Below are 14825 nucleotides of genomic sequence, written 5' to 3'. Positions count from 1 at the left end.
CTGAAGGCCTTTTTTTTTTTTTTTTTTTTTTTTTTTTTTTTGTTTTTTTTGGTTTTTTTCGAGACAGGGTTTCTCTGTGGCTTTGGAGGCTGCCCTGGAACTAGCTCTTGTAGACCAGGCTGGTCTCGAACTCACAGAAATCTGCCTGCCTCTGCCTCCCGAGTGCTGGGATTAAAGGCGTGCTCCACCACCACCCGGCTCTGAAGGCCTTTTGAAAGTAACTTTGACCAAAGCAGAAAGCATTTGGCCAAGTTATTTCTGGATTTATAAGAAACAGACAAATACTACCATACTTTTCCTTGCTATTTTAGATTCTTGGCACCAACCCTCTTTATTCCGCCATGATTCTGTGGACTCTGGTGTCTCTAAGGGAGCATATGCTGGAACCACAGGAAATCTATCTGGTTGGCATGGCTCTTCCCGAGGTCATGATGGCATGAACCAACGAAGTGGAGGTAACACAGGAAACCATCGACACTGGAATGGCAGCTTCCACTCTCGGAAAGGCTGTACCTTTCAAGAAAAACCACCAACAGAGATTAGGGAAGAAAAAAAAGAGGATAAAGTAGAAAAGTTGCAGTTCGAAGAGGAAGACTTTGTAAGTATGAAGCTTTTAAATGCATAGTTAAAAGCAAACAGAACCTAGCCTGGTGGTGGTGGTAGTGGCACATGCCTTTAGTCCCGGCACTCCAGAGGCAGAGGCAGGCAGATCTCTGTGAGTTCGAGATCAGCCTGGTCTATAAGAGCTAGTGCCAGGACAGCCTCCAAAGCCACAGAGAAACCCTGTCTCACCCACACACACACAAAAAAAAAAGTTTGTTTTTCTGCTCTTTATATTATAAAATAACTATGTTTAGGCTGTTAACTATAGTCAATGAAATTTGATGCTTAGATGATAGTTTTATTTTTATTATGTGTGTATGAATGCACATATGCCATGCATATATATGTTTTTGTTAGAGGACAACTTTCAAGAGTTGGTTCTTTTCACTGTATGGAACCTTGGGATCGAACTAAGTCACTAGGCTTGATGACAGGCACCCTTAGCTCCTGAGCCACTGGCTAGTCATAAGAACATCCTTAGAAGGATATATTGTCACGTGAGCCTGTGAATGCACACATGTTGTATGTGTGTGGGCCTGCATGCAATAGCACACATGGTCTGTGGAAAGCATATTACATGGCTCTGTAGTTAAGCATACTAATACCCGCATAAATTAAAATAACTTTAAAATCTGTTTGTTTGAGATAGATTTCATTGCGTAGCTCTGGCTGACCTGGAACTCACTCACGGGAAGCCTGCCTGTGCTGGAATTAAAACACCACCATGCCCTATATTAAATCTTTGGTTTTTGTTTCTTGGTTTTTGTTTCTTTTTTAAAACAACTTTAAACCAAGAACATACTTCTTGCCCAGGCGTTGGTGGCGCCTTTAATTCCAGCACTCGGGAGGCAGGGGCAGGCAGATCTCTGTGAGTTCGAGACCAGCCTGGTCTACAAGAGCTAGTTCCAGGACAGCCTCCAAAGCCACAGAGAAACCTTGTCTCAAAAAAAAAAAATCTTAAAAAGAATGCTATGTACGTAGCTCAGGGGTAAGGGTATTTGTCTAGCATGTGTAGGGCCTTGAGTTCAGTTCCCTGCACTGTTGGGGAAGGAGAGAGAATAGTTTCTTCTGGACACCATTGTGTTTGATCCCTTCTATCCTCTATACAGTTAGTTAAGTCTATGATAAACTTGGTTTGATGTGTTTATTGAGCTTTCAGTTCTTGGAATCATACCATCATCACCTGTAATTGAACTTCTCATTTCTCTGCCAAGGACTTATCCATCCCTCTGTCGTCCTTCCCCATTGTGAATTTTTATCATAGCTGAACTTTTATAATAGAAGTTACTTACTTTGTTATTAGTTTTATCTTTGTAATGATGAATAATCTTCTTTTTGGTTTTGGTTTTTCGAGACACAGTTTGTCTGTGTAGCTTTGGAGCCTATCCTGGCACTCGCTCTGGAGACCAGGCTGGCCTCCAACTCACAGAGATCTGCCTGCCTCTGCTGCCCGAGTGCTGGGATTAAAGGTGTGCGCCACCAACTCCCGGGTAATGATGAATAATCTTGTGGTGACAAGAACTATTTTAATTGCCTTTGTTTTCCTTTTACAGCTCTGAAATATGGCTTTCTTCTAATGCAGTCTTACAAGTTCAGTGAATAGTATGCATTTCACAGACTATATTACTCTCTTTGAATCTGATTCTTGTTCTATGGCTTTCTATGCCTCCTCTTCCATATCTATACTATAGAAAGATAGAAACTGCATATTTATATTTTATATATATCTATATATGCATAAGAAATTCTGTGACAAAGAAGATAAAACTCAAGCTACAATAAAATATCTCTTGATTTCAGATATCAGTGTAATTTTCATTTTAATATACTATTATTTGGAGCTGATAATGTATAATTTTTTGGTAGCTTCTTTGGTGATGGCTACTTTGTGATGAGCTTTCTGTGTCTACCAACCATTCATACCCCCCTTTTTCCTCCTAGCCTTCTTTGAATCCAGAAGCTGGCAAACAGAATCAGCCATGCAGACCTATTGGGACCCCTTCAGGAGTGTGGGGTAGGTAGATTTTGCTATCTTAAAACATAGCTTGAAATACAATATTTATTTATTTATCATATACAGCATTATGTCTACATGTATGCATGTACACCAGAAGAGGGCACCAGATCTTATTATAGAATGTTGTGAGCAGCCACCATGTAGTTGCTAGGAATTGAACTCAGGACCTCTGGAAGAACAGCCATTGCTCTTAACCTCTGAGCCATCTCTCCAGTCCTGAAATTCTTATTATTGAATAGAGAAATAAAATTCTTCCTCCTTTTTTGTTTTGTTCTTAATTTAGTTCTTGTTTCTCATCTTTTTGCCGAGGGTAACTAACATGTTAGCTCTTCAGTAAGCATCCATAAAGATAGGAGAATACTCTATCCCCATAAAACCATCCAAGCATAATGATTTGGGTGGAGACAGAATACAGACCATTGAAAGAAAGCTTGTTGAATCCTAATTGAGACTTGAGTTTTTGTTTTCTGGTAGTTTTAGTGGTTTTAGCTTGAATTGTTTGGGAGTTTAAAGATTTCTGTTTTTAAGAGAGAGGCGTGTGTCTGTATATGTATTAATGTGGCCTTGGAAGTCCAGATGAGGATGATAGACTCTCCTAGAACTAGAGTTATAGGTGATATGGGCTCTGGAACTGAACTCAAATCTTCTGCTAGAACAGTGTACACTGAGCCATCTCACTGGGCCTCATAATGTTTCTTAGTGGTGGTTTTTTTGAGACAGCGTCTCGCTTTGTTGTCCAAAGAGATCCACCTGCCTCTCCCTTCCTGACTAGCATACATTCTTCCTTGGTTGTCCCTGAGTAATCACGTTATCTATCTTATAAGCTATGCCCCTCTAAGGACTGCAAATTTTCGTGTTTCAAGACTGGTTTATAAACTTAGTGATTCATATGCTGCCTTTTTTTTTTCTGTACAGTTACCAAATGGTATTATTTAAAAAAAATTTTTTTTTTAAGTAATGGCTAGGCCTTTAATCCCAGCACATGGGAAGCAGGGATAGATGGATCTCTTGAGTTCAAAGACAGTCTGGGCCCCATAGAGAATTTCCAGGCTAGCCAAAGCTACATAGTAAGTGAGACCTTTTCTCCAAAAACAAATTGCGGGAATGGAGAGATGGGTCAGTGTTTGAGTATTGCCTGCTCTTCTAGAGGACCAGGATTTGATTCCCAGCACCCACATGGCATCTCACAACCATCTGTAACTCCATAGTATCTGATATCCTCCTCTGACCTGCACAGGTATTAGGCACACATGCATTATGCATACAAGACAGTAATGCACGTTAGTTTGAAAATAAAATGGATTTTGAAAAATGTTTGTTTTTTCCTGAGTGACATGCATGCACGTGCATGCACATACAAAGGCAAGACTTGGTCAGCCTTTCTTCAGGAGCTATCCACCTTGTTTTGAACTGGTCTCATTGATCTAGTGTGATAGGTTGGCAGGCTAGAGAATCCCAGGGGTTCACCTATCTCTGTCCAATGCTGAGGTTACAAGCATGTGTACCTTGTTTCCTTTTGTTTTTTACTTTATTATGTATACAATGTTCTGTCTGCATGTATGCCTGCAGGAAGGAAGATGGCAAAAGTTCTCATTATAGATGGTTGTGAGCCTCCATGTTTTTGTTGGGAATTGAACTCAGGATCTCTGGAAGAGCAGTCAGTGCTCTTAACCTTTGAGCCATCTCTCCAGCCCCTTTTGTTTTTTAAATTTAGGTTTTGGAGATTAGCTCATATACTTAATGCTTGCATGGTAAACACTTCACCAACTGACCTACCTCCCACCCATAGTGTCGTTTTTCTCAGGGTATTTGTTAAATGAACAGAAGGTAATGTTTGTCCTATGTTGAAGGTAAGGCTGCTGTTTAAACTGTTTTGTGTTACTTACCAAATGTGGCATTCTTTTGTGTCCACTTTTACATGTCACAGAAAATCCGCCTAGTGCCAAGCAACCCTCAAAGATGCTAGTCATCAAAAAAGTTTCCAAAGAGGATCCTGTTGCTACCTTCTCTGCTGCATTCACCTCATCAGGATCCCACCATGCAAATGGGAACAAAGTGTCAACCATGGTCCCAAGTGTCTATAAGAACTTGGTTCCTAAGCCTGCACCACCTCCCTCTAAGGTATGAGTTGCAGTCACTATGGGAATTTTGATAAACAGATTTGATAATAAGTCATATACTATTTAATATATTTGTATTTTCTGGCAAAATATTCATTAGTTATTCAGTGCCAATTACATGTGTAGAATTTTACTCTAATCTCCAGACTCTGCCAGTGCCAGCTCGCTAGCTTCATTTTGTAAGCTTCATCTTTGTTATTTTCATTAATAGCATTAATATCTGTCTGATCCATCACGCTGAATACCTTGGCTTCCGCTTCCCTCTTACTCTTGTTTTTTTGAGACTAGGTTTCTCTCTAGCTCTGGCTGTCCTGGAACTTGCTTTGTAGACCAAGCTGGCCTTGGATTCACACAGATCAGCCCGCCTCTGCCTCTTGAATGCTGGGATTAAAGGCGTGCATCACTGTGCTTGAACCATGGGCATAGTCTACTTTATTGCCCTTTTTTCCTCTTAGCTAGGAAGAAATTCCTCTTGAGGTCTTTGACTCCTATGTATCATACACATACAAACATCTGACTAGTCCTTCCATCTCTATTTCCATAGCACCTTGGTCTCTTCAGTTACAGCACTCATCACATCAATTTATTTTCATCCTTTATATGTAACCTTAAGGCTGAAAATATTCTTATTTCTTGCACATTTAACTAAAACACATAATTGCTTGGGTGAATTTCAGTCTGTACTGATTCAAGAAAACTGCATTGTTTACTAAGAGACAACCCTAGTGAGCAGTAGCACACTTTCCATTCTACACATTGAATGTGCTTGGTTTTTAAGAGCAGGAAATCTGTTATGCTTTTTTACTGTAATGGCTGGATATAGTATTACACATTTGAAATTAACAATTTTTTTAAGGCTTTAAGTACATTTCAATTAAATTAAGTACTAAACACAACTCTTAATAGCAAGGTCAGTAGAGACTGTGGTCCTCCATCAATGTTTTACTTAAATATAGGTGGTATGGAGTGTGGTAGCTAACTAGAATTAAGAGCAAGATCAATGTAGACTGTGGTCATCCATCAAGGTTTTACTTGAATATAGATGGTATGGAGTATGTTAGCTAACTAGAATTTGGTGAGTGTCTGACATTGAGGAGGCAATGAACACTAGAAAGTTGGGTGGTGACTGGACCATTTTAATTACCCCCAGTAGCACTGGAAGGTAATATTAAGACTGGGAATTTGTCATTTTAAAAAATGCATATTTGTATGTTATCTATACATATGTATATGTGTGTTTGTATGTAGGAGGCATGTGGTTGACATCAAGCAACTCAACCTTGAGGCTACTGATTGAGTTTTTGTCTAAGTAACCTGCCTCAGAATTCCCTCAGTGTTCCTTCTGGGTACTTGAATTACAGGAGGGCAGTTACCACGTCTGCACTGTATTTTCATACATGTTTTCTTGGGTGCTAGGGATCCAAACTCTGGTGTTGACACTACTTGGGCACCTAACAGCTTATCCACTAGGTACCTAGCCCCATGACAAAGTCATTATTACAGTAAAGTGATTGCTTCCTTTTGCTTCCTTTACAGTAGATCTGACTATCTAGGCAAGAGTATAGAGAGTAAGGAATGGGAAAAGATCTTAGTTTACACAGTTAAATTCTACCAAGAAATTATAAATGATACATAGAAAATGTATCATTTTATCACAGAGTTCTTAGAGCTATGTTTACAGTAGAAATAATGCTTGTCAGTACTTGTCACTTGCTGCTAGGAAGTTGAGGAAAGTGACTTGGATCAGGCCAAATGTTATGTTCCACACCTTTTATCTCAGCACTCTAGAATCATAGGTAGGTAGCTGCTGAGTTTAAGGGCAGGTCTATATAGAGAGTTCCAGGTCAGACAGGTGTACTTTGTTTCCAAACCCAAAAAAAAAGTTTTTTCCTGTATTCAACCAGAAAATTTTGGTGACTTTGAGTTGCGGCCTTAAGAGATAAAAAGTGGCTGGGCATTGGTGGCGCACACCTTTTGTCCCAGCATTCAGGAGGCAGAGGCAGGTGGATCTCAGTGAGTTCACAACCAGCCTGATCTACAAGAGCTAGTTCCAGGACAGCCTCCAAAGTCACAGAGAAACCCTGTCTTGAAAAAAACCGGGGTGGGGGGGGGGAGTAGCGCAATATAATGGCACATACCTATATGTCATGTTGTAAGCTGCTCTAGCCAAGAACATGTCCATGTCGAGCTGCAGGTTCCATTAATAGGCCCTGTCTCAGAGCCTAATAGGAAGAGCACCTGATATCAGCCTCCTTGGGCACAGGTACATGCTTGTGCAGGTGTGCGTGTACGCACACACACCCGCGCACACGTACACATGTACATATGTACTACGTAATGATACTCTGTCTCAAGTAGGTAGGTAAATAGACAGATCGATAGATTTATCTTGGGTAAATTGGGGTAGGCTTAATAGCCTACCTATATTATAGTTTCAGTGCTCAAAAAGTAGAGACATCTAGAGGCTCCTGAGTAAGCTAGCTATATCAGCAAACTTGAGTTTAACTAAGAGAACCTGCTTTACTGAATTCAAGTGAGTGAAAAATAACATGAGTGGAGCTAGAAAGATGGCTGCTCTTCCCAGCAACCACATGGTGGCTCACAACAATCTATAGTGGGATCTGATACCCTCTTCTGGTGTAAACTCATATGTACAGAGAGAGCTCTGCTTTTACTTTAATCCCAGCACTCGGGAGGCAGAGGAAGGCAGATCTATGGGTTTGAGGCCATCCTGGTCTACAGAGTGAGTTCTAGTACAGCCTTGTCTTGAGAGAGAGGAAAAAATAAGCATTTTGGCAACCCCCTGGTATGTAGTAGATAATACTGTACAAGTTGTTGTGTTATTCAAGAATTCAAGAATACATCATGTTCGTTTGTTTTTTTGAGACATGGGTTCTCTGTAGCTTTGAAGCCGGTCCTGGAACTTGCTCTGTAGACCAGGTTGGCCTCAAACTCATGGAGATCCACCTGCCTCTGCCTCTGGAGTGCTAAGATTTAAAAGCATACACCACCACCTCAAGTCAGAAAAGAATTCTTTTCATATTGGTCTCACACACACACACACACACACACACACACACACACACACACACACACACACACACACACACAGATTGAGGGTTGCAAATGAGTAGAAGTTCTTTGTGTGCAATTAAATGCTTTGAGAACTAGTATGATAACAAAAGCTGTTAAACCGACCCACACCAAGGCTCATGGCTTTTCTGTTCCCCATCTGCCTTACTTGTTCATATTGACAAGTAAGCTCTGGGAATTTATGTACCCACATAACTATCACTCTTTTGATTTTGCCATCTAAGTGCCTGTCTGTGTATTATTTTTGACTGATTTGTTCTTTATTCCCATATAGCCCAATGCTTGGAAAGCTAACAGAATGGAACACAAATCAGGATCCCTTTCCTCTAGCCGGGAGTCTGCTTTTACCAGTCCAATTTCTGTTACTAAACCAGTGGTACTAGCTGCTGGTGTAGTTCTAAACTCTCCCAAAGAGGTGAGTGAGGATAATAATTTTCAAATATTGCCCTGTTTCTTTTATTTATTTATTCTGTGTCCATTGTTTTGCCATGGGTGTCAGGTCCTCTGGAACTGGAATTATATACACTTATGAGCTGCCATGTAGATGCTGGGAATTGAACCCAGGTCCTCTGGAAAAGCACTGAGCCATCTCTCTGGACCCTTTAAAAAGATGTATGTAGCCCATGCTGACTCTGAGGGTGATCTTCAACACCTGATCCTCCTGCCTATGCCTCCAACTCACAAGTACTAAGATTATATACATACACCACTATGCCCAATTTTGGGTAGTGCTGGGAATCAAATCCAAGGCTTTGTTAATTCTAGATGGGCACTGAACCCACTGAGTCATATCAATAGCCCAAAAGTTGGAGTTTCTTTTGTATAAAGATTTATTTTTGGCGTATGAGTGTTTTGTATGTATGTATGTATGCATGCATATATAAGATCACATCCTCTGGATCTGCAGTTAAAGACAGCTGTAAGTTGTCATGTAGGTGCTGAGACCCGAACCCAGGTGTTGCATCTTGTTCTGCCTATACTCAGGTCCTGAAAGGGCAGCCAGTGCTCTAAACACCTGACCTATTTCTTAAAAATTGTGAAAGAATAATTTGGATGAGTTGTTCTTTCTGAGCAGTATGTGGTTGTAAATGACTAAGTCACAATGCAACCCGAGATAAGAGCATCATTCTAAGTCTCTGGCCAGCTTGAGCTGTTCTGTGGGGTCTTTGTACACATTAAAAAAAATTAAAAAAATCTTAGACTTTCCCATTCATTTGTAAAAAGGTATGCCATGTGAATTGTGGTTACAACAGATACCATTTCTGTTATGACTACACTTATTTGACACCAGCTTCCAATAGCTGTGTATAAACCAAGATTGGCCTGGTTTCTGTGAAAGGATTAAAATGGGTGTATAATATAAAAGTCCTACAAAACTAAATGTATTTAAATGAACTGTTTTGTGGTGGGTTTTTGTTTTATGTACATGGGTGTTTGCCTGCATGTATGTCTCAAGTCCCTACAGTTACAGAATATTGTGAGCTGCCCCATGGGTTCTGGGAATTGAACCTGGGTCCTTAAGAACAAAATTTTGCCATCTTAACCACTGAGCTTATCTCCAGCCCTGTTTTTTTCTTTTTTTGTTTGTTTGTTTTATTTTGTTTTTCAAGCCAAAAACGGAAATCAATAAGGTATAGAAAGTAACTCAGGGGTTCCTAGTTTTTGCCCATAACTGTTAGGAGCAATGTATTTGTGGTATTTGCCCAGAGTCCCTCCAGTACTACCCCTCCAATTGAGATCAGCTCCTCTCGCCTGACCAAATTGACCCGTCGAACTACGGACAGGAAGAGTGAGTTCCTGAAGACTCTGAAGGATGAACGGAATGGAGACTGCTCAGAAAGCAGAGATTGTGACAAACTAGAGGGGGTAAGAGTATGAAATTGTTCTGGTGTACTATGTATTTTGTTGTATGTGGGGTTTTTGTTAGTTTTCTTGTTTTATGGTTTTTTCAAGAGAGAGTTTCTCTGTGTAGTGATCCCTGCCTGTCCTGGATCTTACTCTGTAGACCAAGCTGGTCTCTATCTAACTCAGTCTACCTGCTGCTGCCTCCTGAGTGCTGGGATCAAAGGTATATACCACCTTACCCAGCCTGGCCTTGATACTTTTATGTGTGGTATTAGAAGGAACATTTGTTTTGTTTTGTTGTTGTTGTTGTTTTGTTTTTCTGGTTTTTCAAGACAGGGTTTCTCTGTGTAGCTTTGGAGCCTATCCTGGAACTCGCTCTGGAGACGAGGCTGGCCGCAAACTCACAGAGATCCGCCTGCCTTTGCCTCCGGAGTGCTGGGATTCTAGAAGCAACATTTGAATATGAAGTGTTTTATATTTGCATGTAGAATTTAAGAATAATTGTACTAGCCAAGCATTGGTGCATACGCCTTTAATCCCAGAACTTGTGGCAGAGACAGGAGCAAGGGCCAGGATAGGCGCCAAAGCTACAGAGAAACTGTCTGGACAAAAAATAATAATAATAATAATTGTACTCTGCTAAGAATTAAAGTAGGGATTGCTAAGTGTAGATTTTATATTTTGAGGTACATGTATTACCATCTCGAGTTTTTTAGTAATGGGGCTGATGAGATAGATGGCTCAGAGGGTGAAGGCATTGTGTCCCAAGTGCTGGAATTACAAATGTGCACCATCACTCCTAGCCTCTCCTTAATTAAATTATTAATTAACTTAATGTCTAATTTTAAGTGTTCTTTGTATATCATAGAGAATGATCCCTTACTAGATAAGGCTTTTGCACATATTTTCTCTCCATCTGTCTTCCTGTCTTTTTGGGAGGGGATGCTGTGTCTTGCTACATAACCCATACTGGCTTTGAATTTTTGATTTTGGTGCCTCTGCTTTCTTGATTACTAGGATTACAGGCATGTGCTGTCATGCTGTATCCTTCTCTAAACAGTGTCTTTAACAGAGCAAAACTTAATGAAGTCTAGTTAAGGATTTTGTGGATTGTTCATGTGTTGCTTTATGTAATAGTCACAGCCATGCTCAAAACCTGTGCTCTCTCCTGCTTGTCTTCAGTTGTTCTGTACACTATAGATTGAAGCGCAATCCACCCCACCCCCAGCATTGCGTGTTCAGGATCTTTTGACTCTACAGTTAGTTTACTGGCACAGCAGGTATTGGTTTTTAAGTGGGAAAAATCTTTATAGGTTGAGGGTGAGATATGGTCTCGGAAACATAATTCTAACTCCCCTGTTTTGCTGGTTGCTTATCTTGCTAGAAACGGTCATTGAACTAAGTCTCTCTATCCTTGTCTTGCAGTTGGAGGGCACCCACACACCCGAACCAAAGGAAAATGGAGAACAAGGTTGTCTTCAGAACGGTCTTTCTCTACCCATTGTGGAAGAAGGGGAGGTCCTGTCCCACTCACTGGAAGCAGAGCACAGGTGAGGATAGTATGTATGGTGTATAAGGCCCTTAAACATACTTAAACCTTAGGAAAGATATGACCATGAAATCTGACTACTTTTGGTACCCCAGTTAGCCTATTGCCCACTGGGCATTCTCTCAGATTTGGTCCCCTATTTCACAATAGCCCCAATGATTTTGTGAAGTTTCATTTCAGACGCGGTTTTAGGGATATGGTAATGGGAGAGACAAGATTTTGCACAGATGAGTTGTTCACCCAACTGAGCAATTACTGTAAAATCTCTGGAAGAGCATTTGGTACTCTTAACCTCTGAGCCATCTCTCCAGCCCCCTAATTTTGCTACTTTTATGAATCATAATGTAAATGTCTGATGTGCAGGATATGATATGTGACTCCTGTGAAAGGGTCTTTTGACCTCCCCCAAAGGGTTGTGCCCCACAGTTTGAGAACCACTGGGCCAAAGGAACCTCAGAGGTTATCAAGGTTGTGGGGGAGATCTGCAAAGCCATGAAACATGAAAGAGCTATGGAGTACAGAGAGATATGCTAATTTGTTCACAAAGAACAAAGAGTAATTTCTTCCTCCTGTTTGGATCTATGTAAAGCTTCCTTGTAGCATGTTTTTGGTTGATTTTTTATTTTGTATTTTTTTGTTTGTTTTTGTGTGTGTGTGCCATCTTATTTTCTGTTTCTACCCTTTTAATGGATCATTTTCCCTTTAACCATGAAGATCCTCCATTTAATTATGAGCACCTGAGAAACTTGTCCTACTAGGGAGAAAACAAAATTCCTTCTGTCCATTGGCCTTGGGCAGGCATTTTCCATGGGTGCTGGTGAGCTGTGTGGTCATTCTTACTAGCATCATGTTTTGTTTACTGTCCTTTTGCTGCCTCCAGGTTATTAAAAGCAATGGGATGGCAGGAATATCCTGAAAATGATGAGAATTGCCTTCCACTCACAGAGGATGAGCTGAAGGAGTTCTACATGAGAACAGAGCAGGTATGCACTCAGCCTTTAGCCCTGTCTGTAGACAGGCTCTCACCATGTGTGGTGGTTATGCACAGCTTTAATCCCAGCCTGGTGTACATCCAGTTCCAGGACAGCCAGGGCTACCTACACAGGGAAATCCTTTCTCCAAAAAAAAGGGGGGAGATAGAGAGGAGATGGGCTCACCAGAGAACTCTGGTTCAATTACCAGAACCCACAGGACAGCTCATAGCTGTCTATAACTCCAGTTCCAGGGCTTCTAACATCCTCACACAGACATAAATGCAGAGAAAACACCAATGAACATAAAAGAAAAATAAATTATTAAAACAAAAAAAGAGCCAGGTGGTGGCGGCACACACCTTTAATCCCAGCATTTGGGAGATAGGGGCAGGTGGATCTCTGAGTTGGAGGCCAGTCTGGTCTACAGAGTGAGTTCCAGGACAGCCATAGCTACGCAGAGAGACATTTCAAAAACCAAAAAAGATAAGAAAAAGCAGGATCTTGTTATATAGTCCTGGTAGATTGGAACATATTTTGTAAACCAGGCTACTTTGAATGTACAGCAGCCCTCTTGCCTGTGCCTCTCACACAATTGTAGTCGAGTGCTACTGTAACTGGCCAGGAGACCCTTAAATTGCTGTAGAAACAGAGTGATGGGTGTCAGACTGCCTGCCTGTACAGTAGGGATCTCAGAAGACACACACTAGGCCAGTGAGCAGATTTGGAAAGTAAGTAACAGGTTCCATGTTCACAGCTCTGACCCCTTAGCAGAACCACAAGCTGTGCTCTGTCTGAGTCCTTAGGAAAATGATCCCTGTCCTTCTGGAACTCTGACCAGAGCTAAGTAGCCAAAGGGCTAATGTAAATTGACTGGGTTAATGCATGGATTCTTACTGAGTAAAACACTATCAGATCAGGTTTACAATACAAAAATGAACAAAAGAAATGAAATTTCTACAGGCCTCTCTCACCCTCTGTAGCCATCCACCTGCAGGACAGAGATGGCCCAGTGGCTAAGAGGGCATCCAGCTCCTGCATAGGATTGGAGTTTCATTCTTGGCTACCATGTTGGCTCACAAGCACATGTAACTCCAGTTCAATAGGGTTTGAGGCTTCCATAGACACCACACACATGATTAAAAATAACAATCTTTGCTGGGCAGTGGTGGCACATGCCTTTAATCCCAGCACTGGGGAGGCAGAAACAGGTTGATCTCTGATTTGAGGCCAGCCTAGTCTACAGAGATGATTCCAGGACAACCAGGGCAGTTACACAAGAAAACCTGTCTTAAAAAACCCAATGATAATAGAGAACATTAAAGCATAAATTGACACCTGGGAAGTCTCACTATAGAGCACTACCGCTTAGAACTGTTCAGAATTAGGGACTCCAAAATAGACATACTTAAGTTTAGATGGCCAAGGGATAATAGCTCGGCCCAGCACTTGAGGCAGAGGCAGGCAGATCTCTGAAATCAAGGCCAACATGGTCTAAATAGGGAGTTCCAGGACTACATAGTTAAGACCCTGTCTCTAAATAAAACAAATGAGAACCTTGTGTCATCTTACTGAAGTTTGAAAAGTACCACTTTAAGAGTTGTTAGGGCTCTTGGCAGTTCAATCCTCGTGGACCAGTATAGTCATTGAAGGGTTTTATTTTCTCTCCATAGCTACGAAGAAATGGGTTTGGAAAGAATGGCTTCCAGCTGAGCCGCAGTTCTGGCCTGTTCTCCGCTTGGAGAAGCACTATCAATGTAGAGTGTGAAGACTCCGACACAGAAACAAGCAGCAGTGAGACGTCAGATGACGACGCCTGGAAGTAGAAATATAAGTGCTCACAGTTGACCTGCCCCACTGAGCTCAGCTTTGTGTTTAGAGAATATAAAAAGTGTTCTTTTCCTTTTCTTACGTTGTTGAATACTTCATGCACAAGGGAAATAATCATATCCCAAAGAGAGAGCAATTGTCTTGCCTAGCTTTTGTTGTTGTTCCCTGTTATCTGCTTAATAGAGAGACATTTGTGTGGTGGAATTTTTAAAGCACATACACAGTACCTGTGGGGCCGTGCACAAGTGGGAGCTGGCAGTGCAGAGATGCAGGAGGAGACACTGCTCTGCTCAACAGCTTCTACTACCAGCCCTTGGGCACTCACCCCTGTGCTCAAGCAATCATTGTCAATGACAAAGTGACTATTGAAGTTATAATTGTATTAAATTAATGCTAATAATTTGGATATTTTATTTTATTTTTGGCTGCTCGGGTAACTTAGCCCTTAACCAAGCAAATGTGGTTGTTTTTTGTTTTATTTTTCTGTTGTTGTTTTTTTCTTTCTGGGTACAGCTGTAAAATATTTGGATATAGGAAATGTTATTCTTGCAGCCTTGATATTCAGGGTGGATTGTAAAATATGAATTTTTGTGAGATTTCAAAGATTAAGATTATTTTGATAACATTATTTACAGATTTAAAAGATGTGGTTATCACAAGTCTGTTGAGGGGGAAAACTACTGCATAAAATAACTAACGTGGAATAAATATTTTGCATCAGTTTGGATTGTCTTGTGTAAGAAATATATTTTCTTTAAAATTAGAGTGGATTCTTTTTTTAGGGGAAATATTTTTAG

At 40.9% G+C, this 14825-nt stretch overlaps 1 protein-coding gene across 6 annotated transcripts in view; it reads left to right on the top strand.

The window, feature by feature from the left end:
• The window catches only part of Gpbp1l1 (GC-rich promoter binding protein 1 like 1), a 35720-nt gene extending 20965 nt beyond the window's left edge, over positions 1-14755 (top strand). For all 6 annotated transcript variants that reach the window (XM_035439693.1, XM_027402560.2, XM_027402562.2 and 3 more), the window contains 8 exons: positions 312-598; positions 2545-2617; positions 4548-4741; positions 8108-8248; positions 9541-9699; positions 11104-11228; positions 12108-12210; positions 13872-14755. In XM_035439693.1, coding sequence (XP_035295584.1) covers positions 312-598; positions 2545-2617; positions 4548-4741; positions 8108-8248; positions 9541-9699; positions 11104-11228; positions 12108-12210; positions 13872-14024 — 1235 coding nt within the window. In that variant the 3' untranslated portion in view covers positions 14025-14755. The remainder of the gene's footprint in view (positions 1-311; positions 599-2544; positions 2618-4547; positions 4742-8107; positions 8249-9540; positions 9700-11103; positions 11229-12107; positions 12211-13871) is intronic.
• Positions 14756-14825: the final 70 nt, after the last annotated feature.

The sequence above is a fragment of the Cricetulus griseus genome, chromosome 2 (genome assembly GCF_003668045.3).
Source record: "Cricetulus griseus strain 17A/GY chromosome 2, alternate assembly CriGri-PICRH-1.0, whole genome shotgun sequence".
Lineage (NCBI taxonomy): Eukaryota > Metazoa > Chordata > Mammalia > Rodentia > Cricetidae > Cricetulus > Cricetulus griseus.
This window is presented reverse-complemented; position numbering and strand designations above follow the sequence as displayed.